Raw genomic sequence first — 24,733 nt, 5'->3', positions numbered from 1 at the left:
ATCTATTATATACTTTTTTGCAGTTGGTTCTAAATAAAATTTGACCTGGTTTGTAAAAGATGAAATTTATTGTTTAAAATTTATTATCCTTGTCTCCACATATAGCATAAACTAACCAAAAATAACATTGAAACAGTTATGATGAAATTTATGATTTATATTTATATATCTAACGAATATAAAGTTGGGACCGCATGACCATGTGTAAATACGTAGAAATGAATTTAAATAAGTAGGGGGACAAAGTATCTCAAAAATCAGCCATGTGACGTCATAAAAATGAGGGAGATGAGAGGAGAAGTGGGAAAAAAAAACCCTAAAAAAGAGATGGATAATCCCTTATGTTTATGACGTCACATAGCTGATTTTTGAGACACTTTGCCTTCCTACCTAAATAATAAGAAGTAGTAAATAATTATGGGCTTACTTGAATAATACTTGTATTTTAACATTCTAAAATTTGCGAGGTATTTTACCAGTTTTAAATGAATTATGATAAAATCAAACTTCTTACGACTAAGATTAAGTGAAACACATTGTGACTTTGTTTTCATTCATTATCTCGCGGTCTAAACTTGCAGTGCAAAACAGTACAACATAGTATTTTGTGAAATCTGAAATCAACCAAAACAATGAAGAATTAAAATAAAAGAATAATAATTTCTACCATTTCTATGAATACTAAACTTTTTGTAATTTTAAATTTTCCTTGAAAATATTTTTGTATGTGTAATTTGAATTTGAAATCCTTAGAATGGCTCAGCAAGAAAAAGTCTACCCATGAAAACTTTATAAGAATCTTAATATATACATATTTGATCATGTTTTATGAGATAAAATAGTACGAATTTCTTCCCTCTAACCAATGGAGTATTTTAACTACCGTTCAGCTGCACAAACTTTGTCTTACTGTCCTAATTCTTGAACTATTGATGTTACGTGCCTGCATTAGATACTAATTTAAATAAGATTGTCTCAAAAAGTGATTAAAAAGGTTTGAATTTAAATCTAATCAATGTTTAAGGCATAGTTATTTCCTCATGTTCTAAGGAACCAAAGCATCTAAATTGTAGATTGTACGGTCATACATGTTTTAACAAAAATTTTATTGATATTAAGAAATATCTGATTAAATTTTATTGTAATTGTAAAACATATTTGCGATTGTTTATACAAAATAACCTAAATTTCATATAGCAGTTTACCCTAAAATTTTACACTGTAATTAGAAAAGATAATACTACAACGTTCTATCAATTAAAATTTGCCCTTTAAGTATATTTTTCACTTACAATACATATATCTTTAATTAGGTTGGGTTATCTATAGACAAAAATAATTAGCAAAAAGGACTTATCTTAGCAAGATATGCAGAAAAAAACACGTAAAGGGATGCAAAAAAAACAAGGCTGAAATCTACCATTCTATGAAAATAACAATAATGAGTAGGTTATTGATTTTTTGAATTTTTTTAGTTTGAATTCGACTAATTTTTTTTCTAATTCTTAGTCTGTACATTGTTAAAACATTTAAATTTTGCAAGGTTAAAATTCACTTCTCATTTTGATCAGAGATTTATTTTACTGAGTTGAATAAATTTTACGGTCCTGTAGTTTTACAATTCAATATAACAAGGACAATTAGGTTCATCAGAAGCGCAGCTAAACGTACGAACAATATGTTATGCTACTGCTTGATTTTTGACAATAAGAGTTGATTTTCATACGCACCAACCTTTGAAAAGGGTTGTTTCACTTCCAAAAAGGTGTTCAACAACTATAAAAACTTTCATTCTAATAAAATACGATTAAAATCTCCAAATTTGTTATAAAAGAACATTTGAAATTTAATACATAAGGACAACTGATTAATTACAGCTTGACAATTTATTGTAAGAAATTTTCAAATGTCAAAATATGAAAATAAAAACAAGTTGTAAAATTTCAATTGCAAAAGGTAAAATAACCAAATAGATGTTTGTAACACGTTCAGAAAATATTTTGGCGAATCGGCTAAAAATAAAATTACTTTGACATTTAAAAAATGTTTATTGAGTTAAGAAAATATATTGAAATATTTTTGTACTAGCTGCTACATCCCTAGAGGCCTGTAGGGGCACAAGTGATATTTTTAAGCTCGATTTCTTAGGAAGTTGGTCTCTGAGGATGAGGTCGTAACTTTGCATAGTGTGTTGCGTCTGTTTTGGGCCAATATATTCCCCATTCTCTAACTATTAATGACCCGCATCTGACATAGCAGAAGAAACAACCATTTTTAATGTCTTTTGTGGATTCCCAACATGTTAAGCCATGGCTATGAGCTAAGATATCTAAAATTGATTAATCTGTAAATTACAAGAAAGAAAAGTCCTTGTCGAAAACATATTTATGAATAAGGGGCGCAGAAGCTAGTATTAAAAATAGCATATGGGTAAAACTATTTGAAGAACATTGTATAGTTGTGAATTGTAAAGAAACTCTACCATCAATCATGAATTTGTTTATTTTCTTTTTACTTTCATTTTATAGCAATAATAATTGATTAATATTTGAAATATGTACATAAAGGAATACGAGTCAGGAATAAAGGAATAAAAATAGGCTTTTTGTAAATTTTAAAAATAGTTATTTAAAATGATGTATAAGAATGCTGAGCTGGATCTTTAAATCATTTCAATGGTGATCTAAACCACCCCGCGCGAAATTTCAGCCAATCACAGCGACGCATTTTAAAAATAATCCGCTGTGATTGGCTGAAATTTCGCGCGGGGTGGTTTAGATCACCATTGAAATGATTTAAAGATCCAGCTCTGTTAACCCATATGTATGTATATATATATCTTTAGATAATAATGCTAATCCTTAATGACGTCTTTACAAAACTGTTACTATAGGTTAGGTCATTTATTTACTTGGGGTTTGTTAAAGTTAGGTTAGATTTCCCCACTCAGTGGATAGCAACAGCTATTTTTATTCCCCCTTACAAAATTTGAAACACGTTATCAATTATTCAGTAATACCTATTACCCAACACCCCTGATGCAAAACTTGAAACTTGACTATAAAACCACCATATGGCCGGGGTATGGTTGGAATCCGATAGCCTGATATCTAGTTGCCGAAAGTGTACGCAGTTTCCTGGGTGTTTCCTCATCCTAGCTCAATATTTACTACTAGCTACAAATCTTCAAACTTCCCTTAAAAAAATCAAAATTTGAATGTGTAAACGATTTATATATTATACATTATAAATTTGAATTTTTTAAATTTTGATTTTTTTTTTTTGAAGTTTGAAGCTTTTTTAGCTAGTAGTAAATATTGAGCTAGGATGAGGAAACACCCAGGAAACTGCGTACACTTTCGGCAACTAGATATCAGGCTATCTGGAATCCTCATGATACTTATATTCACGCAATTAGTGTGCATTCACCACCGTATATTTTCATATTTTTTTTTTATATAAGTCATAAGATTAAACAAATTATGGATCTTTACTGATGACGTTAATGCAAAGGGAAATTGGCCAGAGAGAGAGGAGAAAATGGACTGTACATTACACTAGTCCCTAAAGTTTTATAATAACGTTTTCTTATTCGTTTGCTTAAAAACTTTGGTACTTCAGTGAATTTTGATTTGTTGATTTATTAAGTTGAGTGTTCAAACGTTTCAAACACTAATTTTAGTCTACAGAATGGGTAATTTTGTGTACCATCGTCGGGGAATGTAATTTTTGGTAATTTTCTTATCCCTTTATATCCCTGATAGATGATTTAACAAAGTTATACTTGTGTGGAATTGAATGAACAGCCACTCAATTATTGCAGGCTATTGTATTTTACGAATAAATAAATAAATATGTTTTTTTTAAATAAGAAAGGTCATAAAGAATAGTGTTGTTGATGTTTGGATTATTTTATATCCTTTGTTTAACTATTTTTTTCAAAAGCGAATATATGATGATAAACTGAATTACTCCTCATGGAGATTGTTTTTAGTGTTAAAACATTTGGACACTCAACTTAATGAACCTACTAATATGGCCCTACTAAATTTCATAAAAAAGATTTTAGTCCAATAGTTCTGACCGTCATTATTAAGCTTCAGTATATACTGTTTTTTTTCAATACAATTATTAATATATAATTATAAAACTGTTGTGCTATTTAAAATAAAAACAATTACAATTATGTCCAAAGAAAATAAAAATTTAGATGTATTTTAAATTTAACAAGAATGAAACATCAAAATAAAATAAAGTTTTAATTTTGAAGAATTATGATGAAACAGTATATACTAGCAGGGAAGGAGGGCACATTGGGCTGTTTATTACACAAGTTCTCAAAGTTTTATATTAATGTTTTCTTATTAGCTAGCTTATCAACCTTGGGGACTTTCATTGTACTTTGATTGGTTGGTTTATTAATTTGAGTGTCCAACGTTTGAACCACTAACTGTAATCTACAGTAAAGGTAATTTTATGCATCATCATTGGTGAATAATAATTGGTACAATAATTTATCGTCCTTTATCTAATCCCTTCAGATCACTGGATAATAGTAAAGAAATACACTCAGAAAATGACAGATTACAGAAATAGGAAAGTGCATATTTGAACACCATACTCTGGATTGACGTACTGACAAAGTAGCTGCGCTACAAAATAAATCACAGTCAATATCACTTTTAAAATTAGATTTAGTGTTCACATACAGTTAACAGAAACTTGGCAACAATCACATTTAAGTCACATTAATAATCTATTGATTTACTTTTATTTATTAAATAACAACATTCATTGTATTCATTGATACGCCCCTAGCATCTAGGGGTAGCTAAGCAGACGAAGACATAGTTAAACTGATTTTAACCGCGTGTTTTAGATAAAACATACACCTATTTTAAACAAATTGATTTATTATTTCTATAAATGGGGTAAAACCTGCAAAGGCAAAAATGAAACTTTAAAAAGGAGCACCATATCGATTTAGGAATTTGAAATATCTCGAAGTGGATCATTATTTTATTTTCATTTTATAATTAACTTAAAAACTAATTACAATACATTTAAAAAAAAGTTATTTTCTACTTTTTTTCAAAGCTTATCTAAAAGATGTCTTTAATAGGCAAAGCAATTCTTGAATTTATTTGTAACATAGAGAAAATCTCTTTACACAATCACATTTAGTTAAAAATACAAATTAAACGTTCATTTAACATTACCAGTAACAAGTTTAAAAAGCAATTAAATATGAATTACTGTTTTATAATGTTAATTAAACAGAGAAAAGCAGCTTCACATCCATTTTATACATCCTTATTGCCTTTTAGTTTTATCTAAAAGGATTTCAAGAATTAATTTACTATTGCTTCCCATAAACGTAAATGTGGATAATATAACAATATATTTTAAAAGTTCACTTTTTTCAAACTTAGCCCTTTTCTACATACAATTAAGGTATGTTAGTTTGTCTGTCACAAGAAAACTTCTGTACTTTTACAATAATCTGAGCGTTAAGAAACTTTAAAAATAGGAACGTTCATTTTATGAAAACTAATCTTTAAGCAGTTTTGATTCATTTTAAGTCATATTTAATTAAAATTTTAGTTGGGTTTAAATTTAGAGCATAGCAATCATTCATAGCAACAAATTCAAATTAATCACTCTGAAAGACAAATTTGTTTCTGTTTTTCAAATATCTTCAAATAATTCGTTGTCTTAAAAACTTTGATTAATTTTAAAAATCTTTGTTGGTTGATTTATACAAAGCACACCTTAGATCCATAATTTAAATTTATTGAAGGGGTAATTTTGTTTATCCTTAGTAGGGATGTATATATTTTCATTTTACTAATTACTTTAACAGTGATTTTTTTCTTTCCTTGTTTCATCTAATTAAAATTGGATTAACTAACAATTGGTGTGTTAACTTTTTAAAGTGTGGCCACGTTTCCGCATAAATATTTAAAATCAGCAGGTAGAACATATTATTATTACCACAAAATCAGTAAATCATATAATTATATCAAAAAATGACAGTTTACAAGAATTGTTTTTCTAAATAAATCTAGAATTGTTTTGATATCAAAGTATCTGAATAAACCCATTCTCAATAATAAAATGTAATTTTTTCAGACTTTTATTATGGTGTTTATAGTTTTAATTAATCATATGCATTGATATTTGTTTAGATTACTATTGATAATCTGATTTTGTTTATACTAATATAAATTATCTGATCATTGCGGAAGTAATTGCACACTCTTTATCAACAAAATGACAATAAATAATTAGCTGTTTCTATATAGGTCGAAACTTCACTATCACAAATGAATAGTCTTCTACTGAACTGTGACTTTTTGGTGACTTAGCAACTTGAGACCCTGTGTATAATTTAATTGGTCAAAGAACTAATGATTTTACATGGTTTGCTTGTTCTCTCTGATTGGTCATTTCAAGGTTTTTCTTTGAAATAAAAAATAAATGCCAAACTGGTGGAGACATTTATCGTCTGCTAGCAAATCGCTTTATGTTAATTTGTAAAAGCTCGGCTGTGCTATTAGCTCTATTGTTTTACCTTAACCCATTAGTGCCGAACTTCCCCCCTGTCGTCAGAATCACTTGAAATTTTAAACACAGCTTCCTTAAGGGATTGTAAGACATTTGTATTTTTAGATTTTTTGATTTGTGGCATACCAAAGAAGTTTTTTTTTTGCGTCGTTTCCGACGCATTCGGACTAATCATTTTTTCCATGCGTCTATTATGTACCATATCGGACTAATCATCTTAGGCTTTTACTGTATAATCTATTAGTTGCTTCGCCCCTAACCTCTAGGGTGGGTGGGGAATGTCAGAAAAATAGCATAAAACCATCCCAAGATATTTATAAAGCTTTCCTGATAAGTAAAACCAATTCAGACCCAAAATTTCTATAATCTTTAGCTTCAGACAAAAACCTTACTACTTTATAGTATGGAACACTATACTAGCAGCGGCTTCGCCCCTAGAGGCATCCAGGGACCCTTGAGTTTGGGGGGAGTCAAACCCCCTCTTTCAATTACAGTTTTTAAAGAAAAATTTTTAAAAAATAATGAGAGGGGTTTATTATTTTCTAGGGGTGATTTCTCCTAGAGCGGTTGTGGTACTCTCCCCCAAAATAGTTATAAACCTTACCAGGTCCTATGAGAAGCTAAAATGTAAAGGAGAACCATATCGGTTCAGTGGTTAGTGAGATCCCTTAGTACACACAGACACATGTATGTAGAATGTATTTAGATCCTGTTACTTTATTAAAAGGATACATAACACAGATACTCTACAATCAGTGTCTGTCTGTACGTCCATTCGTCTGTATAAAACAATTCAGAATATAATTATTTGGTACTAGTGGCTACGCCCCTAGAGGCCTTTAGGGGCATTTGGGATGGGGAGAGGTCATTGAATTCTACAACAATATTTTTTATTTTAGATTTAAAAAGAATTAATTTCATTAAGTTCATTCTATTTTTTCTTGTGTTGGGGGTCTTTTTTAAGTGGCGATTTCTCTTTGGAGGGTGGTGGTACTCTCCCCCAAAATATTTATAAACCTTACCAGGTTCTATGAGAAGCTACCATGTAAAGGAGAACCATATCGGTTCAGTGGTTAGTGAGATCCCTTGGTACACAACACACAGACACATGTAGAAAGTATATCCTGTTACTTTATTAAAAGGATACATAACACAGATACTTTACAATCAGTGTCGGTCTGTACGTCCATTCGTCTGTATGAAACAATTCAGAATATAATTATTTAGTACTAGTGGCTACGCCCCTAGAGGCCTTTAGGAGCACTTGAGATGGGGAGAGGTCATTGAATTCAACAACAATATTTTTTATTTAAAAAGAATTAATTTCATTAAGTTAATTCTATTTTTTCTTGTGTTGGGGGGTCTTTTTCAAGGGGCGATTTATCTTTGGAGGGTGGAGGTAACCTCCCCAAAAATAGTTGTAAACCTTCCTAGGACCTATGAGAAGCTACAAAGTAAAAAAAGAAGCATATCAGTTAAGCAGATACACAGATAGATACCGTTTCACTTTATTACAATGTTTAGCAAAGAAATATGATTTTGTCGACAATTATATTGAACAACCCAATACATGACAACCTCTCAACACCCCCCCCCCCCAGCCCCTATTAATTCTTAAAGTTTTATAATAACTTTTTCTTATTTGTTGTCTTACCAACTGTTGGGAATTGTATTTGTATTTTGATTGGTTGGTTTATTAAGTGTCCAAATGTTTCAACCACTAAATGTAATCTACAGAAAGATTTTATGGTATAATATCCCTGAGTAAGTACATCAATTTATCGGCCATTGACTTACTATTTTAGATCCCTAACCAATACATTTCTTATTTGTAGCGTAGTTGTTAATTATTTGGATGCAATTATATATATACAGACGGACGGATGTACAGACAGACCATAATTGTAGAGTATTTGCGCTATTTTTATGAATATATTAACAGCTAGGCTGCAATAAAAATTACGGAAGTATAAACATATTTACAGTCTTTAATTGGCTGTAATTTTGGATATATAGACAGACATACATACATTCCCTAGTTGTAAGGTAGCTATTATTTATTTGGATGCAATTATGGAAATACAGACAGGTGGACGTACAGACAGACCCTAGTTGTAGATTATCTGCGCTACTACTTTTATATCCTTAAAATAAAGTAACATGTTATTGTATGTCTTTGTGTGTGTACCAAGGACCTTGCTAACCACTGAACCTATATGGTGCTCCGTTACATGGTAGCTTCTGCTAGGTCCTGGTAAGGTTTATAACTATTTTGAAGGAGGGTACCACCACCATCCCTTAAGAGAAATCATCCCTAGAAAATAAAAAAAATAAAAAATAAAAAAAAAACTTTTTCTTTAAAAAATTGTAATTGAAAGAGGGGATTTGACTCCCCCTGCAATCTAAGGAGCCCTAGATGCCTCTAGGGGCGTAGCCGCTGCTTGTATTGTATTCCATACTATAAAGTAGTAAGGTTTTTTGGCTCAAGCCAAAGATTACAGAAATTGAAGGTCTGAATTGGTTTTACTTATCAGGGAAGCTTTATAAATACCTTGGGATGGTTTTAAGCTATTTTCCTGACATCCCCCACACGTCCTAGAGGTTAGGGGTGTAACAACTAGTAGATTATAGGAGATTATACAGTAAAATCCTAAAATGATTAGTCCTATAAGGTCAAAAAGGACGCAATGGCTAAAATGATTAGTCCGAATGCGTCGAATAGGACGCACAACAATTTATCAAAAAAAAGTATGTAAACTAACTAAAATTAAAGAAAACTGAGCAGAAACTAAAAATATATAACAAATGCCATAATTAATTATAAATAAGTATGTTTTAATTCTTTAAAAGAAAAAAGTTAGACCTGGTGTGGAAATTTTTTCCTATTTTTTCCACTTCTGCCATGAAAATATGATTTCATCTGGTCATCGAATGAAGTGAGAGGCCAAGCAATGTAGAGGACAAAACTTGAAGCTCTGTTCAGTTATTTACAAACATTTAAAAAGGACAGCATAAAAAAATAGAGTGATAGCATAGGTTTGAATTTGTGCGTCGTTTAAGACCCTATTGTCATTAATGGGTTAATGAAAGTTTTTATTGTTACTGACAATGTTTTAGGCTATTTTGTTCCAAATCTCATATAAAATTCAATATACTATTCTAATAATTCTTTATTATATCATCTTATAGAACTTTTTATTGTTAATTATTTTTTATTTCAGACATTGAAACATATAGATAATAAAAATGAAACATTTAGCCTCAGTTCTAGTGGTCAATTGTTTGCTTTACACAGCAAATGCTTTAGGAATGATCCATTATCATATTAAGTTATAAAGAGAATATTTTAAAACACGTAGAAACTTTTTAGCTCATCTGCAAGGCACGTGTGTTTTAAAGTTACTCTATAGTGTCTTGGGTTAAATGTTATTTTCTCGGGTACTATTTAAAATATTCTAGTTATTTTTTGTTACCAATTATTATTTTTGAATACATTATACAACTTACTTGGTCCTCTGGTCTGTCTATAGAAGACTTAACTGGTCTATAAATTATTCTGTATGTCTTTCTATGATTTTTTGCTTCGTAACTCATGGTTGTTTTCATCCTTGTTTATTTTTGATCTCATTTGAATTAAAAGTAAGATCAATAATAATCTTAAATGAATTATCTAGAATAGAAAATAATGGATTAAAATTTGTTAGATTCTTCTGTAGGAAAGAGTTTATTAGAGCAGATTGATGATATTCCTGACTCGCCCAGAGGTATGTTTAAATCCAAAACTTTATTGGTACAATATCAACTAACTAGCGTCTTCGCCCATAGAAGCTTCTAGGTGAACTTAAGATATAATAACCATAAGTCGACCTCCCCTCCACTCGTTTTAAAAAGGAAACAAAATTTTTTTGGAGGGTAGGGTGACATTTTTTTATTGGAAGGGTCGACATACCATACCCCAAAATAGTTAAAAACTTCCCATGACTTATAAGAAACTTTACTGTAAATGAGAACTACAGTATATATACTACTACTGTATATCGGTTCAGCGGTTAGCAATATTGCAGCTTTAACAAACAAATAATTATATTTTGATTAAACGAATGTGAGAAAAAAATTAATTTTATAATTTAAAGAGTTATGCATGTCTTTAAATTATGAATCTGCCAAAAAAATAAGTAAATGTAAATTTTTCTTACTTGAATTGTTCTACGAGTGGTCATATGGATAGACTCAATTAAAGAGCAGCTTCTCCTACTAATCAATTACTAATTGAACAAATTAAGAATCTCTTTTCAGGGTCCTACCCCAAACGTAGGAGTCCCTAACGTCGGAGTGGATAAACGCAGGAGCCCCAAACGTCGGAGTGGACAAACGTAGGAGTAGGACAAACGTCGGAGTGGATAAACGTCGGAGTGGACATTGCTTAAGTAAAACCTAGGAGTGTCCGCTATTTTAATAATATGACAATTTTGAATTTTTTTATACCCCTGTTTAAAAAATAATGACTATGGTCGCAGTGCTTGGCCCATTAGCCTGCCTAGCCGCAGCGCTCGGCCCCTAACCTAACCTAACTAAGAAAAATAACGGGACCGAGGGGGGGGGGGGGGGTTGTATAAAACAAATTAAAAATTGAAAAAAAATCAAAATTGAAAAAAAAAATTAAAAATTGAAAAAAAAGTTTGGGACTCCTGGGTTTGTCCACTCCGACGTTTGTCCCACTCCTGCGTTTGTCCCACTCCGACGGTTGGGACTCCTGCGTTTGTCTACTCCGATGTTTTTCCACTCCTACGTTTGGCGTGGAACCCTTTTCAGGAAACATTGCTTTCTGCTCTTTTGTAGCGACTTGGCTGTATTAGTTTCCAACGCTATTGGTTGATTTTTAAGGATCCAATTGAAAGACGACACAGGGTCCTCGGAAATTTAACCCCTTCCAAGCCTATTGTTTTTCTCTAATGATAAGGATATGTAAAATCCAATAAATTCCAATAATAAATATTTGCAGGTAATTTAAAAGAATCTTTAAGAAGATTTGTATTAATCGGGGCCAACACAGACCTTCCAACTTCGTTCCAACAAGCCATTCGTAAGTATTCTATAATTTACATTATAATTATTAATTAATACTGTGATTTAGGTAGCCTGCAAGCGTCTATAGAGAGACAAATAGCCTTGTTAACTCCCAATGCTGTTTTACCAACCTCTTATGAGCAGATATTGCGTAAGTCCTGCAACTCAAAGGATATGGAGCTGTAGCTTTAGCAACACACATGGATTTTGGAGAGGCCCTGTGGCCTCGAAAATGCTCATTTTTAGGCTTTGTTGCTTATTATACAAAGTGTCCACAAAATATTGCTATAAAATAAAAATTAAAGTAATAAAATTTTTTTCTAGAAATCTATTATCAGGACAATATCTATAATATATATATGTAGATATAATACTTTGTTGGACACTCTGTAAAAATGCTTTAATTGCTTATACTATGTTTTGGTTTTGGACAGACCTTTAAGGAAAAGGTCTTTTAGTTTTTGTAGTTAATTGGAATTTCACACAGTTATGTTATTTATAAAAAAAAATGGTTTTTGTACTTGACGCAGGCCTTTAAGGGAAAGGTATTAATACTTTTTTTTAAGGTAAAAGTATCGGCAGAACGGTTTAAAACTATATATTTTGGTTACAGCGAGGGTGAGGGAAGACCTTTATGGGAAAGGTCTTATAAGCATTTAGACTAGCTTTAAAATTAATTTAATTAGTTTGTTTTTAGGTTCAGGTGCAGTGATTTGGTGATGTAATATATAAAGTACAATATATGTATGATATTTTTATCGGCTTAAAATGGTGAATTTTTATGAATAAATGTTGGTTTTAGATGGATTATGGTGATTGTTTAGCGTAGTTTAATCACAGTAGCTTTTTTTCAATGGTGTTAGTATCTATAGTTAAATATATATTGGAAGTATATGATATATTAAAATATTTTATTGAATACTCTATTTAAAATCTTTTTTAATAAGTAAAAAAGTAATTTGTTGTCTGCTTGTGTTCCCTAGAGGACTTACTATGGAGGGTGGTAGTACCCTTCTCAAAATAGTTATAAACCTTCCAACCATTGAGAAGCTTTACTTTAAAAGAACCATATAGGTCTATCGGTAACGACACCCATACATATATTACACAGACAAACATCCTGTTACTTTTATATAAGGATATGTAAAAGAAATTACTCTTTCTAAAGTATTCATGAAGTTGACATGAAGAAAGATTAACACTGTATTTAATTTTATTTTTCAAAGTATATTTGCCCTCTATTTAATATTTATTATCTTCAGAAATATCATATACTGCGTAAATGATGTTGCATATCTTCCACTCAAATGAAGTGTCGTATAATCTCTATGAGAAACAAGGATGGCACCATCCATAAAATCAAACGGTAGGACAAACGAACATTAACACTTCTAGAGTGTCAGAACTGAAAAATCTTAACATAAATGTATAAATGACGAATCAAAATTGTAAGTAAATTTGTTGAAAAACTGCTTAAATACAGGATAATGTTTAAGGACATACTTTTAATATTTGATTATAGAGATGCTTCGCTTATAACATTTTACTCTGTTGTCCTGGGAATCAGTATTCCAAAAATCAGATCAATCGGATAATTTTATTACATAAAAATTTGTTGTTAAAAAAGTTAAAAATCAACTTGTTTAAAATAGACGTACGGTCATTATGGTAACGATTATATAGTTCTTACGCTTATTCGTACCTAACTACATCATGTATCACCTGGCAAAGTTTGAAATCGATAGGACAATTCTAACATGCCTAAATTAACGGAAAAAAAGCTATCGTTCCTGACGGACGGAAAAGCTTCATTTTTAAAAAGTATCAAAATATTTTGATAGGGTGTTTATTGATAGTAAATGGGAAGAGGCAGCTTGTTATAGAATAATATTTTTTTAACTGATAGCTTAACTTTTTAAATTATAAAAAAATTGCGAAAGTGATGTTTCACCTTTGTAAATAATGATATACATTTCAGTAATGATTTTAATAATTCTTGCATAAAGGTAAACAAAAGGTTTTTCTAACTATCATACATCAAACTTTCAGTATTGTCCTTGAAGTAGAGCCTAGCTGGTACGTACATGTATATACATATGTGCCATATGGCACTAGTTAAGCACTAGGATAGGCAGATAGTCTGGGCCCACCAAACATATTAATGCGCCAAATGACCTTTTTTGAGAATTCTTTAGACATACCAAAAAGTATAAAGTGTTTAATTGAGTTTTTGTACCGAAACTACTCTAGAAATATTGAATCATAAAAATTTAAAGAAATTTTAGTTTACTTTTAGGTTTTGGTATATTTTAAGAATGCTAAAGTTTAGCTCCTGGAAAAATTCTTTCTTCCTCTCTCCCCTGAAAAATTAAATTAGAGGGTCGACTTACCCACCCCCCTCATTCCCCAATCCCTCTAGTACCACCAAAAGGCTCTATGAAATCAGCCGTTAGTATATTTCCTGGCACTATTTTACTCTTTGTCTTGTCTTGTCTTCCAATATGTTTTCCTTTTGTAATAGTTATCATTAAACTATACAATCATGTTTTAATTGAAACAAGGATGACAACATCCACAAAAGCGAAGCTCCGAAACGGTAGGACAAACGAACATTGACACCTGCACGGCATATCGCATAAAAATTTGTTATGAAAAAAGGTTAATAATCAACATATTTGAAATAAACAATTATAGAGTAGCTACGCTTTCTAAATTGTACCTAACATGCATAAATTAACCGTTACGGCCTTACCGACTCTAATCGTAGAAAAGCTTCGCTTTTAAAAATATAATTGAAAGGAAATTATACACTTCTGTAGTAGATCTCTTAACCTCTATCAAAATTAATTAAATTTGAATAATAATCTGACCGCAAATAATTCAAAATATACGTTTACAATTTCATGCATACATCATTCACGCACTTCCAGGTAATGAAGGGAAGCAGCTTTCAATGCCTATAAGAAATGACGCCATACAATACAAAGGACCAATGATAGGCCCGTTTTTCATTTATATACATCAATCGTAAAATGAATGTATAGTGGCCTTTCATTAGTCATTTGTATTGTAATTTTTATGGGCACAGTAAGCTGCTTAAATGTAGGGGTGGGTTAATTCAAGAAAATATCATTGCAATAATAGTTCTTTTTTATTTGGAGGAAAAACAAAGTTGCATGATGTCAACTGACAAGTAAAGAAACAATAGTAATTGATAGAAAAGGTCAAATATCTGGATACTGACTATTTTCAAGTAATTTAGCAATATATTGCTAAAATAAAAATAATTGATTAAATTGTAAGCATATCTATAAAATATTGTATACAAAGTTATATTATTTATTCTTATATCCCTGTATGTTCATCAATATTGGTTTGAATATTCATTTTATTTCATTTACTTAAAGTTAATATAATAATAATGCTAAATAGACTTAAATAGAGTTCTTAAAGAGATTTTATTTATATCTATTAACAATGAAAAAAAGCTATTGCAGACCCAAACATTTATAAGAAGAAACATCAATTTAATAGTTGGCATCCATGGTGATGTTATTAGTTATAAAAGCTACCGCCAGGTGGCCACTACCCAGCCAACCATTCATCCGGAAATATAACCACAAACAAAACCTTCAAGATTTAAATATTAAACATGAAGATTGTTCTCAAGTTCAATGCCAAGTTCAAATTATTATTATGAATTTAGATTTTTAATTTGATAATTATTAGATATGGCGTATTATCATTTTTATTTATACTTTTAATTTACCTTCTTTGTACAGAAATATATTGATTATTACTTGGAGAATGGTTAATATCACTTTAGTGCTAAGTATTGTAGCTGTTTCTACAGTAAAAACAATCTAATTTCGGCTGTTCAAGGCCAACAATTTTTCCCTATTTTGGCTGTTTCAGTAACAAGAACTTTTCAAAGAGTAGTTATAATTGATGAGTTAATAATCTACATTGTCCCCTTTTTTAAAACTAATAATAACTTGACACTAAAGGCAGAATTTCGTTTACAAGAAATAATGATAACATAAACTTTTTGTCAATTGTCCTATCGCTGTTTTCCCTGGTAGTGTGACCTTACTTTCTGGTTGAATATTCTTCATTGATTAAGATAATTGCAAGATATATATTTCATCATCAACTTTTATTATCAACATTATTCATCCAAAAACTTTTATGTACTATTCATTTTTTTTTAAATTGGTTATAAAACCAAAATATTTCAAACTACAAAGTGCTTCATATAGGCATTTAATATTAAGTAAGGCTTAGTGAATCCCCGCAGGGTTGGAGTAAAACAGAGTTTTACCTCATTAGGCCTCTTGAAATATTTTAATAAAAATAGAAAGGTGGCGTTTGAACGTCATGTCTATTATATGTCAGTCAAGGTAACTTCAATTTGATACCATGTGGTTGACACTAGAAAAAAAAGATTGTCGATATTATGTCATTAATAGCCACTTAGCGCTACAAAATTTTAAAAGACTAAATTAATTCATTTAGATTTTGTATTAAAAACTATACTAATGATTATGTTCATTTAATGTATTTTTGTATTTATGTGTAATAAATTAAATTAGTTAAACCAATGTTGGTTTTTTATGTATGTATTTGAAAATTTCAAGCATCATTTTATTATTGTACCATTATTGTATACTTTTAATTATACTTTTATAATTGCATGTTTCCAATATAAATATTGTATTTACTCAAGCAACTTGGTACATATGCTTCAGCTGCAAAAGTATGTCTTTGCTTATTATTGCTTTTGCTTCACCCACGCTTTGCTTATTGCTTTTTTGGTTGTGATATGATTTTTAATGTTCTTTAGTTTTTGTTTTTTTAAATTGGACATAGAGGCAATAGTGTGATGTCAGTATCTAAGAAATTAATCCTGATATCATAAAATATTGCCAACTGTCACCCCCTCACTTATTTTTTCAATCTTAACCTCTAGTTAAAATTCAGGAATGGGGGGGGGGGGGGAGGAAGCATTGGACGGTTATGTGTTATAGAATCCAAAGTTTTATAAACACGTTTACTCTGTTGTTTGATTGGTACACACAATCAGTGTCCAAATTTTCAACTAACAATTCAAATCTTCAAAACTCTAATTAACCGCCAATTGTCTTATCCCTTGGGATCCTCGAAAAATATTTTTAGATAAAATTCTATAATGGTAAAGGATATCAATTTTATTTTATTTAATATAATAAAACTGAAATTACTTGTAGCTGTAACCGGAGCTACAACTTTCCTGGCTCTTCTTGGTGGTCTTATCATTGGATCTGCCAGCAAAAGTAAGTAGGATGCAAAGATAGATTTGTGGTAAATTGATAGATACATTGTATAAAAAGACTGAAAAAATGGAGAATGATAAGCAAATGATTAAAGACAGACAGAAGGCGGAAAGAAAGACAGAAAGAAACACAACAGGAAAGATGGCCAGAAAGACAGACAGAAAGACAGACAGAAAGACAGACAGAAAGACAGACAGAAAGACAGACAGAAAGACAGACAGAAAGACAGACAGAAAGACAGACAGAAAAAAACACTAGAATAGACAGACAAATGACAACAAGGCAGATGGATATACAGAGAGACAGTTACCACACTCAAATTTACAAAACTCTTTTTTAGCTTAACTCCTAAACCCTTAACGGTCGGGGGGGGGGGGGGGCGTTGAACGCCCCCCCCTCCGGTTTTTTCTATCTCATTTTCTGTGTGTGAAAGATAAAGAGCCCAAACTGCTTGACTTTTTAAGTATGGGTATGACACACAACTGAGAGTTGGAATTTTTTGAATATCTCCATCCTGGCGGGCACAGGATGCCAGCAAACCTGGCAGGGTCATCCAGGTAAAGAGCAAAAATATTTTTTTGACTAAAACAAAGCATTTTATCATACCAAAATACTAAAAAATCCTCTAGTAGTACATCCTTATATGAAATACAGGTGTTCAAGTCACTTTCAGGTTCCAGGTATGATCCTGCAGGTCCTGATCCTCCAGGTCTCCAGAAATCTTTAAAAGGCTCCTGTGGCCGCAATTTTTGACTTAGAGACTTCAAATTTTAAACTTAAGCTTTTCTTACATGTCTACATAACGTATTAAAATTTCATGAAGATCCGCCGCCGTTTTCCCGCCGACCGCCGACTGCGGCGGCTGGCAGCTGCCAAGTACAGCTGCGGCCGCTGAAATTTATATTTTGATATTTCCAATGTAAAATTTACAAAGAAATAAACATTTTCTGGGAAAAATTTTTTCTTCTAGCTTCAAAAATAAGAAAATTACAGCCGTTTGAAATTTTTAAATAAAAAAAGACTTAAAAACAAAGGTTGTTAAATAAAAGGGTGAAGGAAGCGAAAATTGACTTAGACTTATAAAAGGTCGGAAATTCATTATCAAACAGGGGACTTGCACAAAAAAATTTAGCCCTCTAGCTCTAATAGGAACTGAGATAATAAGGGGGGGCGTTGAACGCCCCCCCCCCCCCCCCGACCGATTAAGGTGCGGCAAGGGGCCCGACTGTAAAGGGTAAATAGACATTAATATTTCAGCTGCTTCCTTCACCAACAACTTCTTCCGTCGGAGGTCAGCCAGCAACCAGAGGAGACAATCTGTACAGCGCAGACAAGGACAAATTGAGGGTAAGCAATTCAAGAGTAAGGCTTTATATTTTTTTCTTAGTTAGCATAAAATTGCATCAACACAGGATTGCCCCAATATTACAAAAGTTAGTTTTGTTTAGGTTTGGGTTGGGTAGCTACACAGTCTAACCCCACATAGGTTCTTCTTTTTGGCTCTGTGATAGGCTTTGTTTACGGGTGTGATCACGTGTGAGTGGAATATTATGGAAATTCTTTTTTCTCGTATTCATTCGAATCCGGTGGATAGGAACCGGTTCTCATCCATACGAAAAAACTATGTCTAGCATCGTATTATATCTAGCTTTCTACGAATATAAAAATGTACAATCATAAGATTTGAACCAGTTTTTTTTTGCCGGTTTCTTCGGCACCTCGGGGCTAAAAAAACTAGTTTTAATCTTATAATTGTACATTCTATAACCGCGGAAAGCCGTTTATAATACGATGCGAGAAATAACTATTATTAAATAACATGCTGATATTATATAAAATTTGTTGGTAGACATAATACATAATTCTAAGTAGGTATGTGTGATATCATCTATGTGTGATAAGAATAATAGAAATAAGACCTTTAAACAATAGTTTAAAATTAAAGTTCGAATTAATTTTTTTCTAAATTATCTTTTGATTAACATAAATTATAAAAATATACAATAGTACATTGTCTTAACTTTTTCCAATTGTTAAATTCAATGAGCAAGTTAAAAATGCGGTTGTGCTTTATTAGTTTAGATTTTAAATAATCGCCGCGAGCAAAATATTTCATTTTGATTCTAGAGAAAATAATTTGGATGTGAGCACAATGATACTAAAGAATTTTAAAAGATAGATTAATATCTAATTTTGGTTTATTAGCCTATAATTATGACATCAGAAATAATTCAAAATCTGTACTTTGTTGCATCTCAAATACTCTTTTTAGAAATAAGTTTTTAGACTTAAAAATATTAGAATAATTTACTATTCTAATATGACGTCATATGGGATACTTCGACTTAATTTTTTTTTTATTTTTCCCATTTTCTCATAAAGAGCTGCGAAAGTTAATTTTAAGCAGTATTTGACAGCCACCCACTTAAAAAAAAACGGCTGTGGCTGTGGATTGTTGACTTTACGGTGACCTAAAGGAGGACGGCTATAGTTGCGGCTAGATAATCAGGGATGGCTTGCAAATTCTACTAAAATGTTGAAACATTTGAAATAATTTGTAGATTCCAAAGGCAATGTGTAATGGTACTTTTGCAATTTATAATATGCTAATAGACATTAGTGTGCCATCCATTCCTCGTATTTTTCTATTCACAAAAATACTGAATAGCACTTCTAGTTTCATAAGGCAAATAAATCATTGAGGTGTAATAAATTGAGTTACCAATGTTTTATGTTAAACCTTTTGTGAAAGTTAATTACACAATCGACAATTGAAATGTTCCTAGATTTGAGGCTGCGCTTAAACATAAAATATAACTTAAAGATTCATAAAATATACTAAAAAAGCTGGTTGTATTATCGATTTTGTTTAAACATGAAATTCTTAATTTGACTAGTAAGCATTTAGTAGTTGGATTCACAAAACGCTAAAAAATAAACATATTTGTTATGTCTACATCCTTGTTTTTTTAAAAATAATAAATTCAAGTAATTTAAAAATGCATTCATAAAAGAAAATAAAACTGAATAAATTTCACAAAACAAATTTTTGACATCCTGCATTTAAAATTATTAATTTTCTAAACAAGTTATTTACATATGGCTTTTTATGTAGTAATTACTTGTAGTAAATTTTTATATGTCATGTTAAAAGAACAGATTATAAACATTGTTTAGTATATTTCTTAAAATTTAAATAAATAAATAACTTTTTATGTGCAGTATAAGAGAAAATAGTTGTATCTCCCAATAAGTAAATGTTGGCTGATTTATTTTAAAATCAAACTCTAAAATCTGAAGGAGAAGGACATAAAAGTCATCTGCATCCTAATCAAATGACCGCTTCAAAAACAATAAAAAGAAAATGTGTACCTAAATATTTAGATTTTCAACTGGATTATGTACTTTGTTAGAGTTAATTTATATATATGAATGATCTGTAGAATATATTTATTTAGAGAATTCTTTGACAGGTTGGGTGATTTTTCTCAATTGATATCAACTTGTTAAGTTTTGTGATAAAATAAGCAAATGTACAAAGCAATGTATTAATTCAGGTTTCACCCAGAGCCTGTACAACTTGGCTGAAACTTTCCAGAAGTACAATGTTAATGAGGTAATCTTATTACTTTTTATATCTTTTTAAAGCCAGTGAACTAGACTATAATTGGTCAATATACACATCAGCTAATTCTTGTCATATTAACAACTCTAAGTTTTAAAATCTTAAATGTTTAATATTTTTTTTTGTCGTGGATAAACTCGAACGCGTCACCTAAAAGACATTTTAAGATTCCTTTACATTGAAATTAAATTCACTAGTTATTGTTTTAATACCAAAGTAAATTGTGTTAAAAAATAGCACAGTAAAATCAACTGCTAACAAATATAGCAATTTCAACTTGTTCTATTTTGATTATAGTGGGCATTGTAACAAAAACTGAATAAGCTATTGCTATTATATACAGTAAAGTTTAATCACCGTGTGATTTATAAAAAAACTAAAACTTATTTTTCTCAACTAGAATGGCTCTTGTAATTGGACAAATTGAGATTAAATATCTCATTTAATTAGTTATTATAGCGGAGTATTAATTTAAAGAATTGCCAGTTTAGTTATCTTATGATAAATCATAATTAATGTTATTTTTTGACAAATTGGTTTACATTATAATAAGTATAATTACTAAAAACTTAAATCAAGGAAGTATAAAATAATTATAATTGATATTTAAGATAACGTTTATGTCAAAAGTAATTTATGATGTATCTAAAAGGACAATTATGATCATAAGCATCTCAGAATACTGTATCTCATCTTGAGAGTTTGCTTGTTTGTGTGTGTGAGTAAGGTTTTATAAAGTGGTCTATTGAATGAGGAGTGTTAGGATACTTGTTATCATTATAATCACAGGCAGTTCAGTAGACAAACAGAGTTCTACTGTCTTTCTCTTTTCCAGTTATCAACTATCTATCTAACTTTCTATAAATCTATTGACAATCTATTTATTAACTATGTATATACTATATACAAACTAATCTATTAAGCCTTTTAATAAGCATAAATCTGACTATCTATCTATCCATTCATCCATTAAGCCTTTAAAGTCTAGATTAGAAGGAAGAAAAGATACCTTGATAGCTTTCTATATGTATATATGTGTATCCCTCTATATAGCCTGGATGCCAGCTGTATGTTGCCTGTGAAGCCAGCAAGGTCCAGTTCAGAAGGAAGAACGGTCATCTCGCCAAGTCTGTTCATCACATCTTAAGGTATAAATTAAAGTCAAGGTTATCCCAAAAAAACAATGCCCTTATCAAGCCTAATGTAATTTCTAACTTTATATATTTTATGTTTTATACTATAATTTATATTTTTTTAATTTCAATTTCTTTTAGTACAATTATGAGACCTGAAAACTCAAGACTGTACTCTGATGATCTTTACATGAAGGTATGCTTTTTAAAATCTTATTAAAGGTATTTTTTCATAACTAATTATGAACAAATAAAGATTTACATATATATAGATTTTAAATTAATGAACGCAAAGCTGAAATAGAAAGGGCAACTTTAAAAGAAAATATTATTTTCAATAAATATTACATGAAAGAAAGGATTAAGAAACAAAAGACTCAGCTATGGCTGAATTATATCTTTGCAGTTGTAATGAATGAGGCTCTGGGTCACTAAATTATGATTTAATGACTGATGCTGATGATAGCCCTAGATGAGGTTGGCTGAGACTTATTGAGAGTCTAATATGTATTGGTCGACTGTAGGTGAGGGTGATGGTAAGCCGTGAGGCTGATTGCAGCTTAAACTGCCGAGCCCTGGAATCAAACTATAACAGAATAATCTACAAAAGAAAAAAAGTGCGACATTTTTGCAGACAAATTCAATGAAATGAATTTTCTTTTCCAGGATCTTGTATCAGCATTCAAGGTTGGAACTCTGGGAGCTAACTGCACTAAATTCAGGTATTTAACAAAATAACACAATTTAAAATTCATTAATATCATTTATAGAATAGAAAGATTGTATTTGAAAAGCTCTTGATAAAAATGCAAATTAATAGCAATAACAAAATGTAAAGTAAAAAGCGATACAGGTTGCATTTAATTATTCGCATTTTTAAAAAGAATATTCAAAATTACAATTAAAAGCTAAGTGTAGTTTAAAGTAAGAAAATTATATTTTATTTTTTTTTTATTTTTGAAATTTTATATTTTACGATTAATTTGAAAAGGAATATTTGGACACAAAATCCAAGAGAAAATAATGTAACACAATTATTTATTTCTTGTATTTTTTTATAAAATAATATTATATTTTTGTTTAAGTCACTTTTAATTTTATTCAATCTGGGGTCAAAAAATTAACTTAATTGTTGATGTTCCCCTAAGGTGTAAACTGCACGAGGGAGGCGAAACACCTGTCGTTCTACCGGCTAAAACTAACAATATTAAGGCAAGAAAAACACCCTCTCCATGCACCCCTACATGCTTGTTTAAAATCTCTCCTATAGTTTTTCTTTAAAAAATAAAAATTAAGTATATAGCCCAATTTAGTCAAGAAATGAATTCTTTACACCCCTAGAAGCCTCTAGGGACACTTCATGGAATTGGAGGTTGAAGATTTTCTGCGGGTTGGGGTTGGGTCATTTTGTCTAGGGGCGATTTCTCTTGGGAAGGTGGAGAGTCCCTCCCTCAAAACAGATATAAACTTTTTCTGGACCTATACAAAGCTTTAATGTAAAGGAGAACTCTTTTTGGACTCTTATTTTTTGATTTTATGAACTCTTTAGCTACGCCTTAAATGAATTGAAATTTGAGTGGCTAATCTTAGACCAGCTAGTAATGTGACAGCTGTTTCTAAAAATCTGCCTTTTTAGAACTCAAAACATTTCTAATTCAAACTATTTTCAAATACATTAATTAAAGTAAATGCATCTTAATTATAACTAAAATATTTGAAACAAAGAACTTTACACAAACTTTACCATCTTTTTATTTTTCAATTACTTCTCTAACTTTTCTTCTCATCTTTATTCTAGTTTTTCTTTTTCATAACTTTTTTTTCTAATTACAAAAAAGACAAGACATAAACAATACAGTTATTGCATGAATACTATTTATATTTTTTTATTTTTACTTTCTTTGGGTGCTTCCTGACACTACCCTATCATATCTTATAGTAAAATTTACAAAAAGAATTTAATTACTTAGATGACAAAATATTTTTATTGATCAGCTGCTAAAGATTAATGTAAATATATATATTTTTATTTTAATAAATTTATCCAACCTTATTTTAAAACGTAGAAGTGATAAGAGTTACACATGCATAACGTTAGCTGCAAATATTTGGCACAAGCAAATATTCAATATTTAGCATTAATCATATTTTATTTGAATAAAAACAATTATTTCCTTGTTGGATGTTAATTCATCATTTTATTACGCATTTGCACATCTCTTTTGTCATTTTGTGTAATGTTTTAGGACAAAATAAAAAAAAAGAAATCTGTTTCTTTCAGTTTTTAAATAAATGTCTGACTAAAATAAGAATTACATTTTATTTATTAGAAAATAATAATGTATTTGTTTATTTCAGACGCCAGTGTCCTAAGCCAAAGCTTGGCTGATGAAACGAATGGACTGCCATCTACCATTCTAATTTTTAACTAATATTGTAGTTTAATTTAATAGTCTACTTAAAAGGTAATTTTAGACTCATTATTAAATAGAAAAAAAGAAATTTTTGAAAATAAAGTTTTTTTTTAGTAGACTTAAACTGTAAAGTATAAAACAACTTCATTTACATTTTTAAAAATTATGTAGCTTAAAATAGAATAAAAGGACCTTTTTGCTTAAAGTCCGAAAATAAAACCTAAGCCAAAATAATCAAATGTATTGTTTTTTTTTAGTTTTGCTTTATTTATTCTAGATTGTTTCCTGTTCAAATATTTGTTGGCAATTTTAACATTTTTTTATTTCATTTATATATTGCAAAAAAAGTATGGATTTAACTGTAAATATGTTGTTCATTTTTGTTATAGCTATATTATTAAAAATTAATATTTAAAATTTGAATAGACCAAATTTCTGGGACTAAGTTGCAATAAGATTTTCTTCAAAAGACAAAATTTTAATTATACAAATTAATTTACTACAAATTATACCTCTATAAAATTGTTGTGTTTATTGTTATATTTTTGTTAAAATTATTGTTATTCATTTAATAATTTATTGTACATTTAAAATCAAATAAATGGTTTAAAACAA

General features: G+C 30.2%; 1 protein-coding gene across 6 annotated transcripts; it reads left to right on the top strand.

The window, feature by feature from the left end:
- The first annotated feature begins 9,786 nt into the window (after positions 1-9,786).
- On the top strand, positions 9,787-24,733 carry LOC145323561 (uncharacterized). 6 transcript variants are annotated; one of them, XR_013881015.1, is made up of 12 exons: positions 9,787-9,874; positions 10,272-10,331; positions 11,702-11,785; positions 16,881-16,946; positions 18,204-18,308; positions 20,504-20,562; positions 21,625-21,719; positions 21,846-21,900; positions 22,371-22,426; positions 22,853-22,916; positions 24,063-24,169; positions 24,396-24,733. XR_013881015.1 is itself a non-coding variant. In XM_080165908.1 (11 exons), the coding sequence occupies exons 1-11, from the start codon at positions 9,814-9,816 to the stop codon at positions 24,075-24,077; spliced, it is 705 nt and encodes a 234-aa protein (XP_080022034.1). In that variant the 5' UTR covers positions 9,787-9,813; the 3' UTR covers positions 24,078-24,733. The 6 variants fall into 6 exon arrangements, 4 of the variants coding, with proteins under 4 accessions (XP_080022034.1, XP_080022032.1, XP_080022033.1 ...); XR_013881016.1 differs by lacking the exon at positions 22,853-22,916; XM_080165908.1 differs by having other exon boundaries at positions 18,204-18,293; positions 24,063-24,733.

This window comes from Acartia tonsa, chromosome 7 (assembly GCF_053477335.1).
Source record: "Acartia tonsa isolate MP-2025a chromosome 7, ASM5347733v1, whole genome shotgun sequence".
In the NCBI taxonomy this organism is placed as follows: Eukaryota; Metazoa; Arthropoda; class Copepoda; order Calanoida; family Acartiidae; genus Acartia; species Acartia tonsa.
Note: the sequence above shows the minus strand (reverse complement) of the source record. Positions and strands in the feature narration are given on the sequence as shown.